General features: G+C 38.1%; 3 protein-coding genes across 5 annotated transcripts; 2 read left to right on the forward strand and 1 right to left on the reverse strand.

Moving 5' to 3' along the window:
- The first annotated feature begins 1,336 nt into the window (after positions 1-1,336).
- LOC108677560 lies at positions 1,337-9,551 on the forward strand. Of its 2 annotated transcripts, XM_047880526.1 has the most exons (4): positions 1,337-1,665; positions 1,836-7,023; positions 7,232-7,576; positions 7,712-9,551. In XM_047880526.1, exons 1-4 carry the CDS (start codon positions 1,507-1,509, stop codon positions 8,533-8,535), a joined length of 6,516 nt encoding a protein of 2,171 aa, XP_047736482.1. In that variant the 5' UTR covers positions 1,337-1,506; the 3' UTR covers positions 8,536-9,551. The 2 variants fall into 2 exon arrangements, with proteins under 2 accessions (XP_047736482.1, XP_018021278.2); XM_018165789.2 differs by having other exon boundaries at positions 7,232-9,551.
- A 730-nt stretch (positions 9,552-10,281) lies between these two features.
- Positions 10,282-13,013, forward strand: LOC108677562 (WD repeat-containing protein 89). Its single transcript, XM_018165793.2, has 2 exons — positions 10,282-10,379; positions 11,751-13,013. The coding sequence occupies exon 2, from the start codon at positions 11,774-11,776 to the stop codon at positions 12,968-12,970; it is 1,197 nt and encodes a 398-aa protein (XP_018021282.1). The 5' UTR covers positions 10,282-10,379; positions 11,751-11,773; the 3' UTR covers positions 12,971-13,013.
- On the reverse strand, positions 12,071-21,999 carry LOC108677561 (ubiquitin thioesterase OTU1). Of its 2 annotated transcripts, XM_047880522.1 has the most exons (7): positions 21,753-21,999; positions 20,749-21,182; positions 20,053-20,185; positions 19,314-19,477; positions 19,184-19,248; positions 18,365-18,458; positions 12,071-17,285 (listed from the first exon to the last, which is right to left on the reverse strand). In XM_047880522.1, the coding sequence occupies exons 1-7, from the start codon at positions 21,904-21,906 to the stop codon at positions 17,067-17,069; spliced, it is 1,263 nt and encodes a 420-aa protein (XP_047736478.1). In that variant the 5' UTR covers positions 21,907-21,999; the 3' UTR covers positions 12,071-17,066. The 2 variants fall into 2 exon arrangements, with proteins under 2 accessions (XP_047736478.1, XP_018021281.1); XM_018165792.2 differs by lacking the exon at positions 19,184-19,248 and having other exon boundaries at positions 19,249-19,477.
- Positions 22,000-27,948: the final 5,949 nt, after the last annotated feature.

Raw genomic sequence — 27,948 nt, forward strand, 5'->3', positions numbered from 1 at the left:
AATATGACCAAAATATATAGTTTTTCTTAATTTTTAATACAGAAATTTGTCAAAGACCATTGGAATAGGCAAATTCTAATTTTGAATATTGGGCAAAGTTTCCTTTATATTACAAGTAAAAAGTTTATTTACACAGTAATTTCCAGAAATTGCAGGCAAAAATATACAATATATCCTATACATATAATTTATTAAAGAAATCTGCCAAGAGCTACAGATTATAGATACAGCAATAGCATACAGGTGAAGCTGACTACATCTACAACTACAAGCATGTTCATTTTAGTTGCATTGATGCATTCAGAGATATTTCTGCCAAATTTTCCAATTAGGGCAAGTTGTTATCCCAATTTTGATTTTCAGGCAGAAGGTGCTAAAAATTCTAGGTGAAAACGACAGGTTCATGGATGGTTTTTAAAAATTGCCTGTGAAAAAGGGCTGTTTTTCTTGTTTTTCACTGAAGAAATTGAGAAATGATAGAAAGGTCATAGAAACAGGTGAAATTGGCCAGATTCAGGTGAAATTGCCCTTTTTTGTTTGATTCACAGGTGGCTTCTGTCTAATTATCTATTTTGGGTGTTACCAGCATAATAGATTGTAGGTAGTAGTTCATATAGGTACTTTAGAGTTTAATATTTTTATTTACCTTGAAGGCCGTTTTGTGCTAGGCTCTTAGAAATGTTGCTCTCTCTGTTTTCACATTGATTGCAAGCTCTGAGGGTTTGCCTTTCCTAAAAGGGACCAAGGCTGTTTAATGCCTAGGCAAAAGAGCTGAGGTAGAGGTCATGCAGAGACCCTTAAATAGGTACGTACCGTACCTACCTACTTCTATACTGGACATGTAACTGAGCACATTACAAAATTATCCGCCTCCATGCCACATTGCCACTACAATTGGAAAGAAGATAGCTATAGAATCATACATCAGCTAGGCTAACTAAGGGCAGATGCAGTTACATTTCACTGCTGCACATTGTGATTGTGCTGATATTTTAAGATTGTCAAATTGACTAGTTTGGAGCTGGACTCCAACACTTTTTCTTCTATGAAGATTTTGTGAATTTTTGTGCAATTTTTTGTTTTAAAATTTCTGATAAATTTAAAATTCAAGCAATCAAGTGATCTTAGGACTAATGTGTTCTAATTTGAATTGTGGGTACTAGTATAGGTATATATTTGATATGCTTCTACACCATTCCTAAAAATAAATACCTTCTAGAAAGCAGGAACTTGCAATTACAGAAGAAGCATTATTTCTCCTCCATTTCTTTTCAATTAAAGCCTATTTCTGAAAATTAATGTTTTGTTTATCTATTTGATTAATTCTTAAGCAAGTGTATATACTTTCATTGAGGTTTGTGGATAGAGTGCAAGCAATAACTAGTCTCTGAATGCCTTACATCTTCTGTTAAAAAGTACCTATTACACTCAATTATTAAGGCATGCTCAAAGTAATTAGAAAACTCCATACTCTTTATTTTACAGTATATACATTCCTAAGTAAAAATGGATCAGTATGTGATGGTGCGAGTATTGGGTGAAGGCTCATTTGGAAGTGCTTTTCTTGCAAGACACAAGACATCGTCTGAACTTCTTGTTTTGAAGAAAATACCACTCAGGAAACTCACACGCCAAGCAGTTGCAGATGCTATGAAAGAAGTGCTGGTAAGGAGAAACTATATAACTACCGGTACATAACTAATTTTTGCGCAATTGGCATGTGTTGTAATGAAATAGTTGATTGTAGTTTATTCTTTATTGAAAAAGTTTCATTTGCATAAATTACGTCAGTAATCACTTGGCAAAGATTTTTGACTGTTTCTCTTATCTCACAGGTGCTATCCAGCCTCAGTCATCCTCACATTACTCAGTTCAAGCACAGCCTTGAGCTTGAAGGAGAGCTCGTCATTGCCATGGAGTATTGTGGCGGTGGAGACCTACGAAATGTCCTGAATCAAAGAGGAGGAGTTCTTTTTCCACAAGAAAGGATATTGGACTGGTTTGTTCAGCTATGCCTTGCAGTGAAATACATACATGACAGGCATATTCTACATCGGGACATAAAATCCCAGAATGTGTTTCTCACTGAAGATGGAAGAATTAAGCTTGGTGATTTCGGTATATCCAAGGTGCTGGAAAGCAGTAAGGAACTAGCAAGTACATGCATTGGAACACCCTATTATTTATCCCCGGAAATGTGTCAGAATAAACCATACAATAGCAAAAGTGATGTATGGGCGCTGGGATGTGTATTGTACGAGATGGTAGCATTAAAGCATCCCTTTGAAGCCACGTGCATGAAGAGCTTGGTTCTGAAAATCATGAAAGGTTCATATCAACCAGTTCCTTCTAAGTTCAGTTGGGATCTCAAAGCACTCATCAGGCAAATTTTACAAAGCAACCCCGTACATCGTCCTTCAGTCACCACAATACTTGCTAAAAAAATCGTACTAGAGCGAGTGCCTAAGTTTCTGGATGGTATTGCTGGTAATAACGATCTGATGGTTGCTCTGAGGGAGCGCAAAGATGCTGAACACCTTGGAAGTGGCAGAGTAAGTTTTAGTGCTACTAACATCACTGGTCCAGCTGCCAAGTATGGACAAAGTGCAGTGCAAAGAAAAATTGGCAGGAAATCTTCACCATTGAAGAGTTCAGGGCTAGCTAAACGTACTCCACCTAAAGGTATATCCAAATTTTCATTAGTGTCTTCCAGGAAGCTGATCGGAAAAAACATCAAACAGTGCAATATTAGTTCAAATGGTGAGAACACTCTACTGGAGCCTAGAAAAAGAAGGAAAAGTAAATCAATCGAAGGATTGAGGTGTAAACTTTTGGCTACACCATCTAAGCTTGAAAGTCCTTGCATCCCTCCAGAGAAAGATAACTCAGAACCAGAACCGAAGCTACTTGCTCCTTCTGTCGAATTAATACTGAAAGATATTCACGAAGGAAAGTATTGTGTTCAACAGAGCTATTCCGTCAAACAGGAAGCGCGTTTGCCAAGAAACACCTCTCATGAAATGAAGATTTTGAGAAGAAAATCTGCAGAATCTTTATTAGATGATGATTGGTGTTCCCAACAAGACGACGGAGACACAGCTTCTTTATGTGACCACACGTGGTTTGAGGAGGATCAAGATTATCAAATCCCTGGCATTTGCATGCTGGACTCTGGTAAATCTAGCAAATTAGGTGCAATCACCGAGTTTGATCTCTGTGGAAAGATTCTCGATGATAAGATAGAGATAAAAAACAAAGCTAACAAAGAAATTTGCATTAGTAAAGATTTTGATAAAAAAATAGATGTAGTTTCTAAAATATTGTCCTATGGCGCCATTGAGCAGAACAATAGATCTCAATATAATACCCCCGCTGCTGCCGTTGATAAGGTGACTTTAAAATCGACCAAAAATCGCGTAGATTCTAATGACCACGAAATACCTGCAAAATTTCCTGACATCGTTCCCAGCTTGCGAGAAGACAGCAGCTTGGTTTCAAGTACTCCCCTGAAACAACCTAGATCGGCATGGCATCCCTGGGATCCAGCCGCCCTCCACGAAATGCCTCTTGAAATCACCAGCTCCAAGATGGACTCCACCACTGACAAAGTTATAGCTCACGGCCCTGGCTACCGAGTTATACACACGGATAGTGTTTTAGTGGATCCTTGTCTCGATGCCTCGGCTCGTACTCTAAACTTGTCTCGAAATGCTCCAATTGGTTTCGAAGCTATTAATAACCATGTTTCGTGCGTCAGTGGTTCCGAACTAGTAAAAGTTACTATACCAAACGTAAGTCCCATTGAACAGAAAAGCTTTGCTAGGAGATCGGAGCACTCTAGAGACGACTGCCCGCCTTTCAATGAGCGACGACAATGGTTGAAGCGTCCTGCCGATGATGTTATGGACATTTTAAGTAACGCACGCGTTGTGGAAGCAACCCTAGACTCGTTTCAGACTAGTGCCCTCATTGAGAGTCTTATTAAAGAAAATTCGCCTGCAAAATCTCAAAGATGTTTTACTACAAAGCGTTTTTCTTGTGGTGTTAATCGTGGGAGTCAGGAAGTGGACAGTACTACTTTTAATTCACCAAGGAAGTACCACCCTGTTACAGAATCTCAGCATTCGGAAAATGTCTTGGCCGATAAGACTTACATATTGTCTTCCGAAGAAGGAAAAAATAAGTTGAGTCGCACATATTCCATAAGTGACTCATCAGTGTCTGAAGAAAATTATATTGCTGGTACGGAATGCCAGAATGAAGAATTTAAAAACAGTAATTTCAAAGTTCCTAAACCTCAAAAGCGACTTATAAATATCCTGCTACGACGCGAATCTCAGAAGAAAGTAAATGCTGCGGGGAGCAACCCTGACCTCAAATCTACTTTTGTTGTTGCCAAATCAGAAAATGTCTCGTCAGAAACTGTGGTCCTTTCATCTGGGGAGTCCAGTTCTGAAGTAGAGGAGATAGGTGCGGGTGCAGGTAAAAACCAATTAGGTAACCCTAATTTGGTCAAATCCAGACGAAGTTTCTCGGATTTTCTGCGTAAGATTGTCTCGGCAAAGCCCCAATCGGAGGTGAAAGAGCTCTCCAAGTATAAAATGGATGATTCGTGCGAAGATATCCAGAGGCCCCCATTAGAACTTCCTGCAGAAATCCTGTCTGAAGAGAACGTGCAAATAACATTCTCGCCATCAAGCGTCGATGTTATTCAGTCTTGCCCGACTAGCACCCAATTTTGTGACAATGTCGTTTCTAGCTTGGGCGAACCCGATGCTGTTGACAATAAATCGTATCTGCCGTACGACGCCAAATTCACTATGACCCCTAAAACGGCGTGTTCGAGCGAAAGCGGTTACCGTACTATTACTAGTCAGTGTACTCACTCGGATATAACTAGTGAAGATCTCGATAGTCGCCTTTCAAACACCTGTAAAATAAACAAAATTGATCAATTAAGCTCTAAGTCTACTACTCTAGATAAAAACTTGTCATCGCCTGTCGATCATTGCGATGAAGATTTGTTAACAGAATCGAGCAAAGATGTGAAAGCAATAGACGCGATTCCTCGCGAACCCGACCCGTCATCTATCAACAACCATGTCAAGTCACCAGAACCTCAAGCCATGGTCGTGCCACTAGATTCCGTGGAACGGGAGAGATGCATACGGAGACTCGCCATGATCCTTGTGTCAAATATTATTGAGAAGTCCAAGGAGCGTCTGAGTGCTCAGCTGCTGGCTGGCGCTGTTGACGGCAAATGTGAAGACGTTGAGCAAGCAGAGACTTTCCCAAACGAGACTAGTAAGATATCGAAACAGGTGTTGGGCTCTCTTGTTAATACGTGTGTGGATTGTACCTCTTCTGCTTCTCAAATTGGGTGTGAGGGCGACAAATCAAACTCCTCTTGTTTAGCTGAAGACAGTCTATCTTTACATTCACTCGGCTCCATTAATGTTGCAAGCGCCCATGAAGTGAATGATGGTTTTGTTGAGCGATTCAGTATCCAGGAAAGATCAGCTTTCGAAATGAAAATTGTGGATCACTTGTACAGCTGTCTGTGGTCTACCCTGAGTTCTGGTTGCGGTTCTAACTCTGAAGTGACGACGGCAATGAATTCGACAGATCTTATTTGCACTGCTCCACGACATGAAAATTTGGATCTGGAGGATCTACCACCGGACAATTCAAATGAGAAGTTTGTTCCATCGGTTGACGTTTCTGCAACGCATTCTTTTTCCAGAGAAATGAACGTAACTGTGGTTGAAAAAGCACCTTGTAGTAGTGCATCAGAGAAATGTGAATTTCCTAAGGAGACCGCGATCGAAAAAGAATTTACTGCGGAAAATGAGGAGCCTGTATTCCCTGAAATAGCCAGTTCATTGGAAAGCTCTATGGAGATTTGTCGTAATGATCATGAAGTACAAGACACTTTGTCCAAAAATCTGGCCCAGTCTCGGAGTATGAGAACTGGTGCTGAATTTAACATCGATGCCGCATCGTGTAATCCCGCTGAAAAATATCAGAGTCCTAATAAAATGTGCAGTGGATCTTCTGCTTGTGATATCGTGGTTGAAAACCGTTTGTCAGCGAACTTGCAGGTGCCAAATTCTATTGACCAGCCTGAAATCATTGGGAATTTCAGCACTTTGCCTGAAGAGAATTCCAATGAACAAACTCACTGCGAGTCTTTTACAAGTGCTACATTTTTATATCCAACTATTGATGTTTTGCACGAAGAGATGAGTCTAGACCTGCCTCCCATTTTGACGCTTAGAAATACAGGGACATTAACACCTAAGGTCGTCGAGTCGGCTTCAATTGGTGTGAATGAACGGCACGAAATGATGGATGTCAATAAATTAATTCCTAAAGGAGAACAGCCTGTATTGCCAAGTTTTTCTGGCGCCAACGAATCTGCATTTATGGAAAGTGAAAAACCTTTAAATAATATATTAAATGGTGTCCCTGACGTCGTAACCGAGGCCACAATAGGCGATCAAAGTGCTAGTGATATTGATGGAATATTGTTGTGTTTCCCGACAACCTCACGTGGTGATTTCTCTGATTTTGAGTCCAAAAATCGAGATATTATAAACTCAGTGCAAAGCCTAACTGATATTATATGTGAGGTCAAACAAATGCCTGACGAACCATATAATTCGCACAATAATTCTCTGGGATATTCAGCTCATGCACTCGCACCATCGAATGGCTTCTCGCTGACCAAGAATGATCATTTAATTTCATGTGATAATTTCTCTGGCACCAAGATCGTTGCAGATATTAATGAATCAGCGGGAAAGATCGATGAAGCCTCTACGCTGTTTTCAGGTCCTGTAAGTTACGATACTAATTATCGTCTCTCCAAAGGAATAGTCACGGAAGAGGAAATTTCCAAGAAATTAAGTGTCGAAGATCTAACGTACGTGACTCCATCGAACGACGGCGATGTCTTCGGGTGGATTGAGGAGCAGCGAGTCACGTTGGAGAATTCGCTAGGCTTAAATGTTTTTATCGAATGTGAGTAAAATGTTGCAGGTGTTCTATGCTATGGATGATAAATGCTCCTGATTTTAATTTCGTGATTTCCTCCATGTCACTGTCAAATGCTGAAACTTCTCACCGTTCATCATAGCATCCTTTCTAAGTAGAGACATCTTCCATGTGCGCGTTAATAACTGTTAAATTTTAAAACTATAAAGTTTTCTAATCGTATTCGATTTCACAGGTCACCGAGCGTCAGTCTCTGTAGCCGCGCAGTCTTCATCACTCGAGGAGTTCATGAAGAATATTCTACCGGTGCTCGCACGCATCACCGAGAAAGAGGCGCAACAAACCCGTGCTGAATTCGCAAACTCCAAGCCTGCCTCTTCAGCGATATCTCAAGCCGCGTCTCACTTGGGTATTTCTAATGTGCCAATTGATTCGTTTGGAGGGCAGCCACATGCAGGGCTTCTACGTTTTGACCTCTTGAATGGGCAAATAGAGTCGACAATTACCATGGAGGTGTCGAAATCTGGTCAGACAGCAGACCTCTCATCAGCAGGTCAGGCAGCAGATCTCTCAACGGCAGGTAACACAGCTGATCTCTCAACGGCAGGTAACACAGCGGATCTCTCAACGGCAGGTCAGATAGCGGATCTCTCAACGGCAGGTCAGATAGCGGATCTCTCAACGGCAGGTCAGATAGCGGACCTCTCAACGGCAGGTCAGGCAGCAGATCTCTCAACGGCAGGTCAGGCAGCAGACCTCTCAACGGCAGGTCAGGCAGCAGATCTCTCAACGGCAGGTCAGGCAGCTGATCTCTCAACGGCAGGTCAGGCAGCTGATCTCTCAACGTTAGGTCAGGCAGCAGACCTCTCAACGGCAGAGCAGGCTGCCCCTGTAGTCGATGTAAAACTTGGAAAATTTTCGCCAAAACTTTCAGCTCGTGATCAGTTTTTGACCACCGAGTTCACTGGCACTCGTGCAACAACTTCCTCTACTCTGCCTGGCGACGATGCAACAAATTTCTCGGCCTTAAATGAAGATGGAAATTCAAGTTTTGTCCCTGGAGAAGACGTCACAAGCTGCCTCCATGTCGCCATGTTGGCAAATTCTTTTGGAGATATTGAAGAGAGCGTGGGTAGTGAAAATGAACTACCAGTTAACTGCATAGCGGTGAACTTTTATTGTGAAACGTTATCAGTGTCAACAAATGTGCCAAATTTAGCAGCAACGACTGAATTTTCCATCCCTCACGCAGAAGAGAAAAATAAAACTTCAGCTACGCCAAGCCTTGATACGAACGAAAATTCGGTATGTTGTGCCAACAATACTCGGGCATTAACATGCTTAGAATCACCATTGTACTCGCATACGCAAAGCGCAAATGAAATGTTGCCAGGCGACGGTGAAATGTTGCTAGGCGGTGACGCTCATCATGGTCCTGCCTGCCCCACGAACGCTGCTGTCACTAAAACTAACGACATCAGAACTCTAGCTCTTCAGCTGTGGGCGCTTATTATAGCAGAGTCAGCCTACACATCATAAATGCCTTGGCTCTCGATGAATGAGTCATTATTATTGATATCAATGTTCGATTTAATTATAGAAATATAAAAGGTTATTTTTGAATATATTTTGTAGAGATGAACGCTTGTAATATGTGATTAAACTGAGGTTCCCTTGCGTAAATGGAAAAAAAATTAAGATATTGCTTTCATTAAATTGTTTTACAGTGGTTTGGGCGTCGGTTTAGTTACAAAGCCAAGTGTTAAGTTTTAATCAATAAATTTTGTTGTCAAATTGAGGAAAATGTTTTGGCCCAAGTTAATGTGGGAGAATTGTGAAACATGTTTGAATGATTCCTAAAAAATCTGTACCCTTGTCGGCCTTGTGAGACTACGTAAAACTTTACTGATGATAATGGTATTTTGATAATGTTATTGGTGCCTTGCATGCTAAATGTATAAAAATTTAATTTAGAAATAAAGTTGATCTTATTTGCATACAAAGAATAATAGGTATATAGTGATAATAACTTGCTTCTCGTCTATATGGAAAATGTAATCCTGAATAATTGCTTTAGTGTTACATATAAGTGGTTGAAATCGCTAGAGGGCGAAAATCAGTCACGAGTCTGTTGGAAAAGACTTGTGGAATTCTTTTTGTTCGACACGTTATTGTGTTTTTTCGTCTATAATAAAGTGTTAGCCTGTCGATTGCTTTCAAAAGAGTTTCAATAAGCATGTTTTGGATTTGGACTTATGGGTATTGTGAAAGAAATGCTTAGTAAAATTTAACGGGGAATGTTTTTAATTGATGACTTGGATTTTTTTTACCTCTATGAAAGTTCTCAATACAAAGAGATCATTGGGACATGTATACATGTATTGGGACATCTATGACTCTTCAAAGTCATATATGTACGTACTTTTTTTAATACTTAATGTCATTAAGAGCAAGATGCACTAAGTGTTGCACATTACTGGTCTTATTTTGTAGATGATGCTCAAGGCGTATGGCACTTTGTGAATAACTGCCAAAGAATAAAAATTTTCTTAGCGTTTGAGTTTCCTATTGGCATCCATGGTGACCATAGTTACTCTCTCAGGATTCATTAACATCGAGAAACAATAATTGTCTACTAACGAAAAATGTGATGTGCATGGAAGAATGATGACTACCGCTGACCTGTACGTGCTCAATAGCAATGATAGTACCGTACTTCATCTGCAATTCACTTACTTCATCTGCAATTCCCTGATACGTAAAATTTCGTAAATTCACTTAGCATTAAATTTGATAATGGTTCCACTGACAGATGATAGTAGCATTAAATTTTATTATGGATGTACCCGTAAAGCTGTGGTGAGCGTGGCATCCTTCTTTTTCACCCATGCTGTTTTCAACGAAAACGGGAGAGCAGATGACCAATTTTACTTACTGACTATACACTTAAAGCAGTTATAAATTCACTGGAACGTGTTTAAAAAAGTATATCCAAAAGTAAAAGTTCCAATTGCATAAGTTAAGCGAATTTCTACTAGGTGAAGTGGCAGGTTTGACATTTCAATGTAAAATTTAACGCACGTGAGATTTACATGATATGTGCTCGTATTACTCTGGCGCAGAATTAACAGAATATAGGTGCATCTCGTTTATCATGGGATTGGTAAATTTATGAATTTTCAGTGGTACATACTGCTCAGCAAGACTTGAAATGGAATCTTCGAAATGAAAATATTTATAATAAACTTCCTCAGTAAACCGGAATATTTTCAGTTCTATCCGCGGTGAGAGGATCGGCGGTTCGGCGGATAGTGTGCATGTGCATGTGGGTGCCAGTGAAACGTCGTTGTTGACTTGTTGCCGCATTGGGCTTTGCTTTGGCTGTAAGTTTGAGCAGAATCTGACTCAGTTTACATATTCAACTTTATAGTACTGAATTTGGGACGATGAATTCATTTAATTGTTATTGTTTAATTCTGTGACATTAACTATGACTCAGTCTTGCCTTTACGGCTTTCCTACCAAACCGCAATAAATAATCACATCAGCAGTTCAGCACCAGATATCATTGAAGTAGCTAATCAGTTCATTTATAATTTCCTCATCTACTGAAGTTTTAAAACAATTTCTTATGTAAGTATGATAATGCTCCAAAAAAAAAGCATCTGCTTTGCCACTATGCACATTAGAGTCATTAGTCATCAGAGTTAAAAATGGATCAGAAGTCTGACTGCTTAAACTTTTAATGACTGTAGCCTAACATTGTCAAAACATGTTTACTAATAGGCTAAGTAATATCATTTATCAACAACCATCAATGACACTATTGTTTGCAGTTTCTGAATTTGCACAATATTATGCCACTCAGCCACTGGACTTGAAGAGGAAGAATCTAGTTTATAAACAAAATAGTTAGAGGCCTACGTAACTTTTATTTTAAGTGGCTAGCAGTCAGCCTAGCAGCCTAGTAGCACAAACAAACCAAACAAATTTAAAATGTAGTTAACATACCTATGTATGGTTTCAGAAATTTCTGCCTAAATTATTATTCACATGTTTTCTCTATTTGATCATCTTTCAATCGGGAATAGGTAGCTATTGACTGTATTCTTAGAAAATTGTTGGTAAAAATGATAGGATCATGAGTGATTTTCAAACATTGTGAACAACAATGTGTCATTTATTTACTTTTTACTAAAAAAATTGGATAAGGTATAAGGACATACCAACATAGAAATGGGCAAAATTTACCATGTTCTTAAGTGTTTTTCTTTCATTCATAGTTTGATTTTGGCTTTTTAGCCTGATTTTCAAGTTTGTCAACTTATTTATCACTGCCAGATCTTATAAGTTTATAAAACTTGCTGCCATATAAAAAATCCACGAGTTTGATTCATGAGCCATGGTCCATGGAAATATCTTAAGTTTGAAGCTGTATCAGATTTCATAAGCCTCGAGAAAAATAAAATCTTTAATGTTAGCATGGTAAAGGCAATGAAAGTGGTATGTTTTTTAACCTTATATATTTTTAAATTTAGACATTTCTCCCCTTGTATCTCATTCTTTCCATTTGTCCCATAGTCTTGTCTTGTGCACTTGCCATTCCCCTTCTCTGCTCCCAATAGGCTAGTTAGGCCTAATGAGTTTTGTGAGTAGTGATGATTGCTGAGATTAACTTTTCAGTAATAATAAAGTTGAATGATGCACTAGTGCATGCATACAAGTTTAAGCTAACATTTACTCTTTTTTTGCAGATACTCTGTTGAAAGTTGACACCATGGCCTCACAAGACTTGGATATCAAGGATTATTATGTTGAGGATGCAGATTCTTGTACAGAAAGTGAACTAATGAGTATTTTTCCACTGAAGTATAGAGTGAGTAAGAAAATCTCTCTATCTGACAGCTCCAGAAACACAGCATATGTTAAAATTGCTGTTGGTGCCTCAGAAGAATCACTTGCTATTGGAAGTAAGAACGGAGAGGTCAGCTGCTATGATTGCAATGTTGGGAACTCACTCTCTACCTTCAAGGCACATGAGCAAGAAGTGACAGGCATAAGATATTGTCCCACAAACAACAAAATAGTTTATTCTTGCAGTGTGGATGGTACAGTGAAAGTAAGGGACATGAGAAGCAACCAGTTTGAGCACACTTATGAGTACAAAAATGAGGGTGGTAAGGGGATGCCATTCACTTGCCTCGACTTGAATAATACTGGAGAATTTCTTTGCACTGGAACCACGTTTATAAATGAGGATGCATACCTTCTCTTCTGGGACGTCAGGAAACAACAACAGCTTCTTGGGGCGTACGCTGACAGTCATTCAGACGATGTGACTGCAGTTCACTTCCACCCTTATAAACGAGCTGAGCTAGCCTCGGCTGCTATGGATAACCTCATCAATATATTTGATGTTTCGAAGTCATCAGAGTCCGATGCTTTCACTCAGTGCATTAATTTTGAAACGACTCCAGATTCGATCATCTGGGACAGCCACCAAGATCACGAAAGTAAACTGTTTGCAATTAATTTTTCTCAGGTAATTCAGTATTGGGATATTGAAGACACGGAACCTCTTGCTGATCTCAAGCCCAAGAAATACTGCAAAGCAATGAGGCGTACCACCCCAGAACAGTGTCATTTCCTCTCCTTAAACTACACCAAAACTCAGGACCCTATTTTGATGTTTGGCTCTAACCTGGGACTTTCGACTCACGTAAATGCATGTATCAGAACGCTGCGTTTCGACAGGAACAAGAAAATGCTGTTCCCTCACTCGGCGCTCGAGCTGCAAGGCAGCAAAACAGTCGAGGTGTTCGACAGTGTCTACCTTCCTAACTCTGATATCTTCGTAACCCTCGAAAATGGAAGCCTGAAGTACTGGTCGCCCCAACACAAGAAGAGAAACTTGGCTGAGGATGCGGTCTCGGGTGAAGAACTCAGTTTCAACCTTAAGAAGCAAAAATTGTGATATCAATGCAAAAAATGACCACAAACAATACATTTTCTTTTTACCCAATTGTTTGAATTTATCGGTCAATCAACAATCTATTGAAGTATTTAAGTCACGTTCAACGGTATGCATGCAGTAAACATTGGACTCCATTAGGTAGATAGTCAATTTATTGAAGAGGTGAAAGGTTCAGAAATCATAATTGCGAAATTTTGTAGTCATTTTAGAGTGCCCGGGGACCATGAATGCCCCTAGATGCTGAAATAACATTAGCATCTCCTTGGGGAATCAATCCATTTCTTTATTTGTTAAATATTTTTCCTGAAATTTATGTTCAGAAATGCCCACTGACAAATCATCGAGATGGACATTTATTTGTCATTTACGTACATTGTATAGAAAACAAATCTGAACTTATTCTAATTAGCTTCAGTTTGGAGATCATTATGGCCGAGGGCAGAATGAGAGCGGAAAGTCTTATCATGGAAATTTATAAAAATCTTGATGTATCCTATGGGATATAGCCTAAGCATAGTCTTAGAAAAAAATTAACGAAGCAAAGACAAAAAACACCATGTCACAAGTGTTGACGTTGACGATGCACTGGGATCTTATCTCCTGGCCTTTACCTACATCTAAAATAAGTAAACGAACTACAGAACACGACCGGAAAACACGACCGGACAAACTAATTTCCCGAACAGAGGTCAAGTAATACAGCTGGACCTTACGAAGCGTGACGCTTCTTTTATTAAATAGTCACTAAAGCTGGAAGTCTTGAGCAATTATTTAAATGTAAATCTTAATAAAATCATTAGTCAAAGAAGCATCAAGCGTCACTTGAGAGGTTAGCAAGCCTCTGAACACACAAATGTGGATGTCTCCAAACATTGAGGTTGTCGTTGATAATAATTATGAACTTTGGGGCAAGTATCGATGTCAGCAACGGATAAATTTGAGTAAACAAAATAATTTCATCATAATTATGAATATCAGAATATTTATGCTTTGTATGTAATTTTATGCAAGGGAGTACCTAAAAAGTGTATTAGTGCGGCGAATGACATAAAAGTAACGAAAAATAGGAATATTTCCATCAATATTACCATTATCGTGCATTGATATTGAAAATTTCTCTGAAAACTCATTCTTGACAGAGTGCTAAAATTAACGTCCAGGGCGGCATGAGTGAGACTCAAAAATTTACACGAGAAGTTAAGCTTTTGATTTTGAATAAATCTCATGCAGCGTGTTTAAAATACATAATCTTGGCTGAAACCAATTTTTATAAAATAGAGGTTTTTCATAAATTGGAAAGCTGATTACCGGATTACATTATTACATAAGAAAAATTGATAACACACGCCTTATCGTGAAATAAATACATATAAAATACCTCAGAATAATACGCTTTGGTATGGGCTACACGAATTCTTGTGATTTTCAATCGTTTTTCAGACCAATCAATACACATTATAAATATATACCCGTTGACACAAGCCACAATATATGTAACCGCAGGTGGCTAGGTGGGTTCAATAAAACCCTTCATCCACTGAAGGGAACTATGTAGCATGTCTGTAGAGACGTATAAGATTTAAACGGTTCATGTATTCACGGACAAAGGATGAGGATAAGAGTTGTAACATGAATTCATTTTAACACAAAAGCAGATTCATATAAAATGTAGCCACAGACCTGCAACTGAACTGATGGCTGGTTAGAGAAATCCAAGAGTCTAGCATGTGGCATGATTAGAATATATATATTTTTTGCGTATGTGTAGATTTACATTTGACATTTTTATAAAAGAGTCTATTAAAAAAGAATAAACTGCGTAATTTTAGCAGTCAGAATACAATAATTTATTTATTATCATTCTTTAAAGTGTCGTCATTGAAAGAAAATTTTAAAATTTACAGACGATTTGACTATCGTAGTGTTAGTCTTCTTATTATGAAAAAACCCGAGTCATATTACCACTCATTTTGTCCTATAAGTACCACCCAAGATTGCAAGGACAATAGATGCAGCTTCTCAACCCTGAGGCCCAAGTGAGGCGGAGCGCACCTTACAATGAACAACATCAAGTTATGAACAAGAGTTATTCAATTAAATGCCTTGAACTCTGAGCTCATTGACTTCAAGATAGACATACGTAGACATGACTTCAAGATAGACATACATAAATGGATATCATGAATAATGTCGTGAAGAACAGACAGAGTAGCCATTATCAGGTACAGTGGAGCAGTGTGAAAAACGGCAATGGAGATTCATTTGCGCTGAACTTCCGTTTGGCTAAAGAGATGTGCGCTGCTCTAAACTAGTGGCTCAGTAGTGGGCGCACAAAAACACACTTACTCAAAACGTCATCAAGAAACTGTGCAAGGCCAGTACAGCGCGGCTATGTTTAATTCTAGCATCGTCATAATCCCGTTTGATCCAACCACCTCAAGCCTCGCCTAGTCACGTTGCTTTAAAACGGCTTCGACCCTGTCGATCATTTCTCAGCTATGGGTGAGACGAGTCGCTGCGTCGTCGATAGGAGCTCTCACGGCCTCCCGGGTGAAAATAAACAGCTGGACGGAGCTACTTCTCACCAACTTCATGACAATGATGGCGTCGACGACTGCCTGGATAACTAGGACATTTCTGGACGTGGCTACGACATGGCAGTTTTTAGCCTAGTCTCCCAGCCGCGTGCGTTAAGGGATCACTCCCTTAACCATACTTCTTGCAGCACCAGAGTACATCAAAAGAAGTTCCTGATCCACACTTAAGAAAGGATAACATCATTCCTTCTCCCCGTCCGGACATTATAACTCACTCATCTATGGCGCTGTGGCCGCCTCTACCCTGCCTGCCTTCATAACATCAGTGAAGGCTTCTCCTCCACTAATATAGATGAGTTATAAACCATTGAAGAAAATTTTAAATCATAATTTTCATTCAAAAGCGTACGCGCGTCTTATGGAAATTAAATGTGGAGCTTTCTTCGAGTCATCGGGATAACTACATCAGAAAATCGTAATTCCTTAATAGTTAAAAATATAACGCGATCGTTCGTAACACCGCTTATAGCTACTAGAAACTATATAATAATTTAATACCTAAAGGAAGTACAAGCTGATTTTAAACATAAACAGTTTCAAAACGTTTTATAAATTAAAAACCAATAAGTTAGAGGTAAGAACGAGTTTATAATTTTAATGAAAAGATGAACTTATGAGTAACTTATTGACACTAAAAAAAACTTAAAGTATCTGTACTTTCCATGGAAGAAACGAAGGTAACCTGAAGTTGCAAGAACCAATTAAATCGACAGTATTACTTGATACAATATAGCAAACAATAAACATAAAACAAGATGCAAAATAAATTTCATCCATTTATACCGAATAAAGTACGCATAACACTAAAATGAGCAGACCAGAAGCTTCTTTAAAAGTTGAGATCAGATTTTCAAGCATCAGTTATACTGAAGTGATGAATTTCGATGCCGATTATTTCCGTATTACACTCACTGAATAGGAATTCAACGCAAGAAGTCATCATGTCATGAATTTCCAATACAAAGCTGGTCTCGGTACACCATAAAGGCTGCTCAAAAGGTCATGAAAAAAAAGAGGTTAACAAAATTCTTCTTTCTTAGAGGCGCGGATGGCGTTATTGGAATCGGATGATTTACTCGTGACTAAACATTGCATTGATATTACATTGCACTAGTGATAACTTAACACTTTTGGAAAAAAAAACAGAATAAATTAGAGAAATGGTGCCCTCTTTAAAAAGCTACATAAATCGGTAACTTAATGCTGGAAGTACACTGATACTTTCTTTGAACTTCACTTTTGTATATTACAAATTACGGTATTCGGAAACTGTAAGGCTATCAATTTAGAGATTATTTCAATGTTCATAGACGCCACAGGCGTCAGGAAAATCAGTTCTCTTAGGCCTTCATGATGCAGCTTCCAAATTAAGCTGTAGTATATTTCCCAGGCGTGGAAGAATTTACTAAAATCGAAACTCTTCATCTAATAATGTACCATACCATCGTTTGTAAGTCGATTAAACGTTGTAATATTCAGTTGTATAAAGTCTTTGAAGACTAGCAGGCCTTAACCTCCTCGAAGGCAGTGTGTGCCGTGGACTTGGCGTGCTGTACAGCCTCCGTCTCACCCCGCAGCTTAAGGCCACACTGGCCGCACTGAAGCGTGAAGTTGTCGGTGTTGGTGAAGCTGCCACTGGCGTGAGCCTGCGATGCCAACTCCAAAGCCTGCGCCAGAATTGCATCGTCGTTGCTCGAAAACGACGTGTAATACATGCCCTGTGCGAATAAGTAAAAGTTTAGTAGTCTTGCAAACATAGGATGAATACCTACAGTGGGGGGAAATAAATATTCGTACACTTGAAAAATCGTATTTTAATGTATGTAAGTACACAAACTTAACAGGAAAAGTGATTTAAATTATGTATAGAGACGCATAGTATTCAAAAATACTATCAAAAGAAATTAAATCTCAATGCAACAAAAAACAATGCAACATGTTCACTTTTCGAGTGAAAAAAGTATTCGTACAAAACAATAAATCCGCATTATTTTAATTTAATACATATTGTTTTGTACGAATACTTTTTTCACCCGACAAGTGAACATGTTGCATTGTTTTTTGTTGCATTGAGATTTAATTTCTTTTGATAGTATTTTTGAATACTATGCGTCTCTATACATAATTTAAATCACTTTTCCTGTTAAGTTTGTGTACTTACATACATTAAAATACGATTTTTCAAGTGTACGAATATTTATTTCCCGCCACTGTATAACTCGATACATGCCCTATGCGTATAGGCGTTGGTTTAGTATTGTTGCTAACATGGGATGAACACCTATAACCCAAGACATACCCGTACCCTGTGCGAACAAGTGTTAGTTTAGTATTGTTGCTATATAAGATGAATACCTAAGTAGTTGAAATCCAATCAGCCTACAATAAGATTTCTTCTATTTTTTTACACTAGGTCCATTAAAATCACGACCATGGTCGATTCGACTTGTGAAGGTATATTATAATCATAAGACTGTCACAGAAAATGTGTAGAATATGCATTTACAATCATATTACTTGAAAAAAACTAGAAGTGTTTTTAAATCGTTACTATGCAGTAATTGCGCCGCAATTGGTAAAATGGTAACTATACCTATATTATTAACTTGCAACTGACCGCGTATCAAAGTACTGATGTAAAAAACAATTCAATGCGAAAAATTATCACCATTCATTGAATTTTCTAACGACGGGAAACATGTACGTTCATTTCGTCATTATCTACGTAACAATTAGAAATATTAAAATGCCCTGCTTATTTGAATGAGCTATTTACTCTGCAGGTTATGAGGCTTACGTTTACCACCGGAGATTCCATGTGCAGAGGATCATAGTGGATGCCGTCATAGAGGAGGAAGACGCGCAACGGATACTTGGAGGACTCCCCAAACCTGCTCATACAAAAACAATGCATTAACATAAAAGGGTCATTTGAATATTTTAATACCCAAATGTTGAAAGGCTCTGGATATTAATTATGAACATACAGAGGGTTTCAACAAGTGCACTGAAGAAAGAAAGGCGGGAGCGCAGCCGGGCACCAAATTTGTGCACCAATCAGCCCTGAATGGAACGCCTAGCATATTTCTGTATGACAACCAATCAGCCATATGACCACTTTCCTCGGAGGGCAACTAACAACAACAACAACAACAAAAACCACTTTCCTCAGGGCTGATTGATCTGCTTTAATGGATGTGATCTGTCTGGTGGCTTGCAGCTGATAATGCTACCGTCCAGAAGTGTTATAGGCTACGTTCTTCAGGAAAGAGTTTTTCTTGAGGAAAGAGATTATGAAAGACCACTCGAAGCACCGCAGTGGTGGTGTCCGACAGGCATCTCTTTATGGCGAGTAGAAAAGCCAATTGGAACAAATTTATTACGATTTATTTGCGTTCAATGAATTTAATACTTGATAGGGAAATGAATGAAAAAAAAATTATTTTTGGAAAAGTCAACTCCAGCTATTTATACAACCGATATTTATCCAAAACATAGGTGAATCCCAGCATAAACAGTGACGATCTCAAAGCGTAGAGGTCACTGAGTACCTGTTAATCCTAGCAGTTCTGGCATCAACAGTAACGATCTCAACGGCGTAGAGGTCACTGAGTAACTGTTAATCCTAGCAGTTCTGGCATCAACAGTGACGATCTCAACGGCGTAGAGGTCACTGAGTACCTGTTAATCCTAGCAGTTCTGGCATCAACAGTGACAATTTCAACGGCGTAGAGGTCACTGAGCACGGCCAGCTCTATCTCGCCTCCCCAGCTCTGGTCCCTGATGATCCAGGCGCAGTACTGGGCCCGTGGCTTGTCCAGCACCTCGTCAGGGATAAGGTCGTGTCTCATCCGCACGGCCTCCGCCACCTCACGACGCAAATCCTGGACCCGTGAACTGCAGATGCTTCCTGCCATCACAAAATTTCCTCATTAATTTAAAAAAGTGATGATGGAAGGGGAAAGTGATATTTTACTTTTAATAGAATAGAAATAAATTCGAACAATAATCAATGTGTACTCACGAGATAATAATATCGCACAGACCTCATTAACAAATTGATTGCAATAACTCAAATTCTGGACTTTGCTACCAGCAGGTGACAAATTTGAATTCTCTCATAAGTTTGATAATTGCTATTTCAGTTAGGGAAGACGAGCCCATAATATAATTATCAGGGAATAATTTTCACATACTTACCCATCCTTTTTAGAACAATTTATACATGTACATTACATAGTAAACGCATGAAGAATGATGTACACATGGATATAATATCTACACGTAGTTACTTGTAGGTACACATATATACACCACTCAACAGTTAATGTGTTAATAGCCAACTAACATTCTTTGATGGATATATGAAGGTATAGATTCCTATGTAAATTTAAGCTCCACACTGGAAGAAATTATTTCTTGCAGCTTTGTCTTGTACGTATTTGATAAATACAATAATAAAAGATACAAGAATAGTTTGCTCACCGTGCAGCACATAAACCATTGATGCAAAAAGACACGAGTTATCTGAAGGAACCTCAAGCTTCTGCAGAACACCATGAGCGCTTCCAGGAGGCAGCATCACACTCGTCTCAGAAGCACGTCCAGTTTTTATCTTCTGCTGGTAGAAATAAATTTGAATATCAGTAAATATAAATTTCAGTAAAAAAATGGAAAATGTTGTTTATTTGATAATAAAAAATTGTTTGTAAATACATTAAAAAGTCAGTGAAAACAATAGTCAAAACAATTGGATGATTTTTAATATGGGAGCATAGCAACATGATCAAGTTCATAAAAAAATAGCATCTACTGATTCAATTAAATTTTCAATTCAATTCAAGTTACTGAAGCTAATAACTTCCACATTTCAGCCATGTACTGTGTTAGTCTAGCAATCAATTGCCAGATAAAAAAAAAGATATTGCAAGGTAGAATCATCTAATTGGTGAGGCTTCTGAGCTTGTCAGTCAGTGTAGCTAATTTAAAATAAATTTAGTGTTAACAATTAAAGTTGAGATTATCATCTATAGTATTATTATTTTTACATATAGTGTAACAACACAACAAATATGGAACTATTTTTTAACATGTATGGTATATATTATTATTTTTTTCATGTAAATTTTTGATTGATTACTAATAGCAATATTTAATATCCACCTACTGAATAATACTCACACCAGAAGCAGATCGCTTTGGTGCTTTACTGTGAGTAGTTTCCTCTTGCCTGTCTAATTTAGGGATGGATGAGACTTTTTTACTTGGTTGAGCTGTTTGCTGCACTAAATTGGCTGCGTCTAAAACTTCAGCAGATTCTTCACAAACTTTGTTTATAGCCATAGGACCATTAATTTCAGTTGTACCAATTCTCGTGGGAGAAGAAGGTGTATTTATACAATTCTGGGCTGCATTATCAATAGGTTCCAATGCTATGGGTAGCTCAGTAGCATCTGGTTTTGATTCAGACACCACAGATGTTTGAGGAGGTCCTTCAGAATAGAGTTTGGGGTCAGTGCTTGTTCTCTTCTCAACAATGAGAACATCTCCATTTTTTATGCCAACTTCCTTCAGCTGTGAAAATTCATAGCCCTTCAATGGCTTAGGAGGATAACCTGCATGGAAGATCAAGATTTAGTTGAAATGGGAGCTGATCTACAAACATCTTTATAAACCACACAAGTATAAAATATCATATACTGTAAATAAACATATTTAAAATGAAATAAAAGCATTAAATCACAACATCAGCTTGATGATAGATACAAACTTACTGAAAACTAATTATCAAATAGGTAGTTATAGTGGACTTAAGTTACATATAAGAAGAGATGGCAGAAAAATTATAGATCTAGATTAATAAATATGGTATCATAATGATCTTTCAAAAATCCATTCAAATTATTGACACTGAAAATCATAGATATTCAATAGTTGATTGACATGTGTCAGCATCATCATACAAGGCCTAGAACAATCTAGAATGTGAGAACCAAGATGCTAAGGTCATCTGATTTTCTAAATTGCAAATTTACTATGAATTTAAAAACAAAGAAGTTGGCTAAAAAATTAATTGACCTGGATTCTAAAATTTTAATGTTTATAAGACAAGGCAAATTTTTGTGGGTTCTTTGTTTTAAAATTACAAGGAAACAAGGATATATTAGTAAATATCTATCACTCACCACACAAAATTTTGATCTGATGCTCAGGAATTTCTGTAGCTGAGGATAAAATCTGATGTAAGTTCTCAAAGGTTGACTCTGGTTGTAAGAAGTCAATGAGAGGCACTGAGTTGGGTCCAGCACATCTCACGCGCAACCGGTAAGTAGATGTCATCCTATTTTATTGTTTGCAATAAACTAGAGGAAATTACCAAATGGAAATCATACAGCACGATAAAAATATCTTTCCCTAACTAAAAGTTTTTAGCTGGAATAAAGGAATAATTAAACAGCTGAGTTTTTATGCATATAAAATTACTGGCAATATTTTACTTTATACCTATACCAAAACTCTCCTGGTCATACAGATGTACTATTTTTTTTGTTAGAATTTTTCTGGTAAAAATAAACAAACGCAGTTATTAGCAATTTTCCAATGGCTTTCACTGGACAAGAAATGCAAATGTGCTTAACAATTGCACATAATTGAAAGTTACTTGCCTCAGAATACATCACCTTATACTCCAAGTGGAAGATAGATACTGGTATATTCACTTTCATGTCATGATATGACAATTTGACTGACTAATTCAGACCAAGAATTGGCATACACTGGTTTCAGGAAGTTTATTTCACATGGAAATTATCCATGTGAAATGGAAATCCATCATCTTAGGCCAAAAAGCCAACATCTTCCTGAGTATGTTGAGACCAGTAAAGCAACCTTAAAATTAACACCATCATATAGATATTGAAAGAAATTTTGAAGTAAAGCAGGGAATTAGAAATGAGCAGGATTCTAGAAAAATTTATCATTTATTAGAATGCTATCAAGGCTCCAAAGTCATACATTTTTGTTAAATTTGAAATCTTGCAGCTTTTTGGTAATAAAATAAGATATGATTTATTTAGTACCACTCTTGTGGCTACAAAAAGGTAATTGATTTGGGTTAGATTGAATTGCCTTGGGTTGAATTGCTTGTGGCTGCATTAGGTTGGGTTGAATTGGTTAGGAATTAGGATTACATTGGGTTGGGTTGAATAGGTTTGGGCTATATTGGATAGGGTTCATTTGGATGGGGTTGGGATTGGTTGAAATTTGAATATGGTTGGGATGAATTTGGTTGGGGTGAATTAGGTTGGGATGAATTTCTTTGGGATGAATTGGGTGAGGATGTGAGGTTGAATTAGGCAGGATTGAATTGGTTTGAATTGCACTATGTTGCGTTGTTACCGGGGGTAATCTTAGGGCAGACCAAGCTCATGTGTTTCAGCTAACAAATGTCTATTATCGATTTCATTTATTTATTGTTTTCACTTATTGCAAACATGGTTATTATTTGTCATATTTCATGCATTTGTGTCTAATGTCGCCCTATGTTTTATGTCTCGTTTCAGGTATTGAACGACCCCATAAACCTATATTAATGCATGCCAAATAAACTTGTCTCGAGTTAACAGAATGTTCTGAAACTCGCACCGACATCACCAGTTGGTGAGTTGGCTGTTTAGTAATTATCAATTATTTAATTACCAATTATTTAATTATCAATTATGTCTAATGTACATATTTTAGGCTGATTGTTTTATGCATTTTGGTTCTCATTCATTGTATTGTCATTTATTGTTACAATGGTTCTTTTCATATCTGTCAGCTTGATTAATTTTTAGTGCGATGCTTGTGCTTGCAATAATTACTTTGATTGTTTTCTTAAATCATTTTTGCACTTAAAAGATCTGCACTTGCATTTGCTCGTCACTGTTTTAATTCTATATAATATATTCCTTAATTCACTATCCTATTTTGTTGATCATGTTTAAAGTCAAATTAACTTTACTAAATTCCCTCACACAGCAAATAAATTATTATGTCTCTTATTGCATGTATATTGATGTTCATTTGTTTGTTTCAGTTGCTGTGCGTTTCACTCCACAAATTGTTTCATTCCATAGTTTCATGTTTACTGTCTTTAGTTTATTTGAGTGGTTATTGATTCGGTTTTGACTGAGTTTGGCAAACTATTTTTTATTGTATAAAAATTTTAACATATTGGCTTTTCTTTTAATAAATGAAAATAAATACTTAAATAAAAGCAAATCCCTAAGTAATTCATTAATTCCCGTTTTCTGTGACGAGCACTATAAGAGTAAATTTCAGTAAGTGAACAACGAGTTTGTTCCACCCGCTAGTGCGCCCGGTTACAGCGTATCGTTTGATTGGGTTTAGTTGAATGGGGTTGGGTTGTGTATGCTCTTTGCTGTAGTGGGCATTGGGCAATCTACACACCGTGTAGACTGTAGATTGATACGAGGCACTGGCCATATGAATCTTAAGTTGTAATTTGTGGAGAGGCATAGTTGGCATCCACCTTAATCCAAATCTCTTTGGTGCAATGAAATTGGTATTCTCTACCTATTTGCCATGCTGTGCAGCATAGTGTCAAAGCAAAGCAGAGAATTTTTTAAAATCCTCCTAAAGTTTGTTTTTGACTTCCTCAAAGGTAAACTTTAAGTAGACAAGTAATGTATCATGGATACCAATACCATCATACAAGGTTTATCACACATAAAATATTGGCTTAAATATTGAGCAGAAGAGAAAATTAAAAAAAACCTGATTATGAAAAATTGGTGATTGGACACTATGCTTTACAGCTTGGAACTTGGAAGTCATTAATAGGCCAATGGCTATTGACCCATGATTTGCTAATCAGTGATCACAGTAAATTCAGGATTGGAATTTCCCTACTTGTTTCTGAAATCTCATGGCTCCGGCGTGACAAATTTTAATACGTTTGTAAACTCGTCGCCCAATTGTGCCTTTTTGTTAAAATTAGATAGGAGGTAATTCATCTGGCAGGAATATCACAATCACAGTTCTGGAAAGGGCAGGAAAGCTCTAATCACAGCCCTAAAGTGAGATGTTTTTCATGCTTGATGCTTGTGAGTTGTGACTTGTGATCACTGATGAAAATCAAGTATATAGGGTAAACACGGTATATTCCGACACATTAAGGACGCATCGAGAAATGAAAAACTATAAAAAAAAAACCGTATGCGTTACTCGAGTTCTGTTTGCTTTATTTGACTCGCAAAACACCGTACTACGCGCCAGCAACGATGAAACGTCACAAAATGTTGCCATATCTATTTAAAAGCCTTTAGAATGCAAACCTACCAAATCGCTATATTCCAACACTGTGTGTGGCAATATTCGGCACGTGGTGAGTCGTATTGCGTCAGCGCTTCAAATTTAACTGATACGTAATGCCGACATCCACGTGTTCGAATTCCGTACGGCGTACGCTGTGTGAGCTATATTGGGTCACAATACATCCCAATAATTGGGATACAACACGGCTTTGAATTAGAACACTAACGAATAAAGAACACTACTTAATTACGTTTTAATTAACAGCTATTAGGCTTTTAATCAAGCAAATTTCAATTTTTGTACAAAGCTTGGAACAATCTGTGTGTGTCCAATTCAAGTTGTGTTGGAATTAGTTTTCATGTGTCTAAATCCATTTCTCAACTTAATCATCTACTAATTTATTTACGACTTGAAATCAGCGAATACAAGTATACTTAAAGGATTCCTAATATATTCACAGACGTATTTAAAAGTCTCAATCCATAATATTCTTCCTATAAAAACAGTTATTCACTATTTGATTGAGCAAGGTCAACTGTCAAATTTGACACATTTTTCGATGATCTCACCAGGTGGCATGCATTGTCTCTCTTTGGATCTCAATATTTTCCCACTAGATGGCCAAGACCTAGTGTTTTGGCAGTATTTTGACGCGCAATTGTATGACGTCACCATTCCAACCATCAACAAATGCATGGAACTAAAACAAAGCTTAATATAAAGGAAAAAAGCTGGAGAGGTGACAGAATTACCTACGATGTCGGAATATACCGCGTTCCCCATGGTCAGGAAGGTGCAGCGTGTACGCCGGAGGTTCGTTTTCGGATGTACGCCAGTACGCCAGGAAAGAAAGTTGCCAATATGCTTGCTAAAAACGGAAGTGTAACCCTCACCAATGCTGCATGATCGACACAGGCACATGTACTTTACGATTGATAAGCCAGATCGCCCAGATGCAGACGTACGTCGAGGTCGAGACAAGCCAGATGCGGACGTACGCCGGGCGTGTGCGCCAATAACGTTATTTTAGCTCTTTGTACGCCGCGTTGTACGCCAGTAGAAGGGCTTGGAGTCTCGTTTACGCCGGATTAATCCGCGGAAAACGGCACCATCCTGGGTATGGCGCGTTCCATAGTGGCAAAGCAGAGAGTTTTTTAGACTCTCCCTCAAGTTCATTTTTGAGTCCTATAAGTAGACAAGTAAAGCATAGTGGCAAAGCAGAGAGTTTTTTAGACTCTCCCTCAAGTTCATTTTTGAGTCCTATAAGTAGACAAGCAAAGTATCATGGATACCACCAGCATTATCATACATAAGAAATTGGTTTAAATCTTGAGTAAATGAGATGAAAAATGAACTGATTCTAAAAAATCTCTGGTTTGTCACTATGCGTTTACCCTAGTAACCCTACTACAGAACTTCAGAAGCAGAAGTCAGTCAAGTCACCTATGAATGAGATAAAAAATTGTTAGGTTACCATGCTCATCATCAATTTCACCTTGACTTAGAACGCTTGACTAATTACTTCTAAAAAATACAAACAAGAAGTATATGTTTCATGTTTGAAGAATTTTGCCTGTGATTTTCTAAAATTAAAAACCTGTGACTTCAGTGAGTTCAGAGTCCTGAGGTTGTGAAACAATTTTTTCACCTGTAATTTTTCAATATTTCTACCCAATATTCTAGAATCTAGATTTGCTATGGGCCCAAAAGCTACTAGGGCTAGGCGGCTAGGCGCTAGCCCATGAATGATGAAATGAAAGAAAACTTGTCTCTTAACTTTTTAAGTCAATTTCAATTGATTGCAATCATTTTCCTATCTTCCCATATATGATAAGAATTTTCTTTTTAACTTCTCTTTACAAATTTCATTTTATGCTCACACAATTCATAGTTTCATAGGTAGGTACTACCAGTAGTACCAGGCTAGGCCTACCCTAGTACCTAGTACGGTTACTACGGTAGCTACCCTACTGGTAAGCACAAATTTCACCCCACTCACCACTGCCCACTACTCTATAGACCAGTCTAGTGACCATAGTCACTGATAGTGGCATAGTAGGTAGCTAGGCTGAGCCGCTGAGCCCCGGCCGAGTGAAGTCTATTCTACTCTAGCCTTTGCTCTCTAATGTTGTTTCTGCGATAATTCTGCCTGACCCAATTTCCCTCTTCTCCTACTAAAAAAACGAATATGTGACGCGTGGCAGCTAGCCAACATAAACAAATAAATGCCTAATTGCAGTCTAAATGTCTCTTTAAAGTTAAGAGTCACGATTGAGGCATTGACTAACTCGGCATTGAGCCATTGACAACTCTCCACGCCGGACCATTCCTTGCCTTCCTGTAATATACTTTTAGTGCTCTCACTGCCTGAACTGAAGTCCTCGTTCTTTCTTCGTCCGCTTGAACAGACGTGAACCTTCAGTGTGAGTTCACACATCTTCATATAGGTATTCATGTAATTTATAATATCCCTTTGTGATAAAATAAAACTGTCCTTATAAAATAAAACTGTAAGAAGCTTTGAAAGATGAATCGAGTACCTAACGAAAATTGATCACCTATTAGCTAGGTTATAAGCCAGCACGAAAGCTTTTACTTTTAGAAAGGAGCAATTGATTAATTGACGTAAAATGGGTGGAGAGTGTTTGAATAATCTTTCAGATTTGTACAAAGGTGTATCGCACTGTACTTAAATCATGAGCCAACTCAGCACACCAAGTATAAGGTTGCAATCTCAGCAAATTTCTCAAAGCGAGATGTGTTCATCACCCTGAGGGGGCGGAAGTTTCACATGTGAAATGGCTGGTCGACTGAAGCTGGCGAGAAAGGAACAACGCTAAAATGTCAGAAGATTAATAGCTAAGAAACATGAGGAGTGCAGGAGAGAAGAAATTTTTCATACAAGAGGACAACTACACGAGACGCTGGCCACCTTCATGCGAGAACCCGAGCAATTTAAGGAAAGCTGTTAATAGGCGACTATCTAAAACTAAGATGAATACACTTGAAAATGTTGGCGAGTGCCAAATTTCGACTAGCTGGATGAGAATAATAAGAGGCAAG

This window comes from Hyalella azteca, unplaced genomic scaffold, assembly GCF_000764305.2.
Source record: "Hyalella azteca isolate HAZT.00-mixed unplaced genomic scaffold, Hazt_2.0.2 contig5529, whole genome shotgun sequence".
In the NCBI taxonomy this organism is placed as follows: domain Eukaryota; kingdom Metazoa; phylum Arthropoda; class Malacostraca; order Amphipoda; family Hyalellidae; genus Hyalella; species Hyalella azteca.

What these genes read in the sequence shown, in the direction of transcription:
- LOC108677562 (XM_018165793.2), top strand. Translation starts at nt 11,774, where the DNA reads ATGGCCTCACAAGACTTGGATATCAAGGATTATTATGTTGAGGATGCA.
- LOC108677560 (XM_018165789.2), top strand. Translation starts at nt 1,507, where the DNA reads ATGGATCAGTATGTGATGGTGCGAGTATTGGGTGAAGGCTCATTTGGA. An exon ending in ATGCTATGAAAGAAGTGCTG is followed by an intron (nt 1,666 to 1,835) that starts GTAAGGAGAAAC and finishes CTTATCTCACAG; the next exon opens with GTGCTATCCAGCCTCAGTCA. An exon ending in CTTAAATGTTTTTATCGAAT is followed by an intron (nt 7,024 to 7,231) that starts GTGAGTAAAATG and finishes TCGATTTCACAG; the next exon opens with GTCACCGAGCGTCAGTCTCT.
- LOC108677561 (XM_047880522.1), bottom strand. Translation starts at nt 21,906, where the DNA reads ATGACATCTACTTACCGGTTGCGCGTGAGATGTGCTGGACCCAACTCA. An exon ending in AGAACTGCTAGGATTAACAG is followed by an intron (nt 18,459 to 19,183) that starts TTACTCAGTGAC and finishes TTGTATGAGCAG; the next exon opens with GTTTGGGGAGTCCTCCAAGT. An exon ending in TGGAATCTCCGGTGGTAAAC is followed by an intron (nt 17,286 to 18,364) that starts GTAAGCCTCATA and finishes TTATTCGCACAG; the next exon opens with GGCATGTATTACACGTCGTT.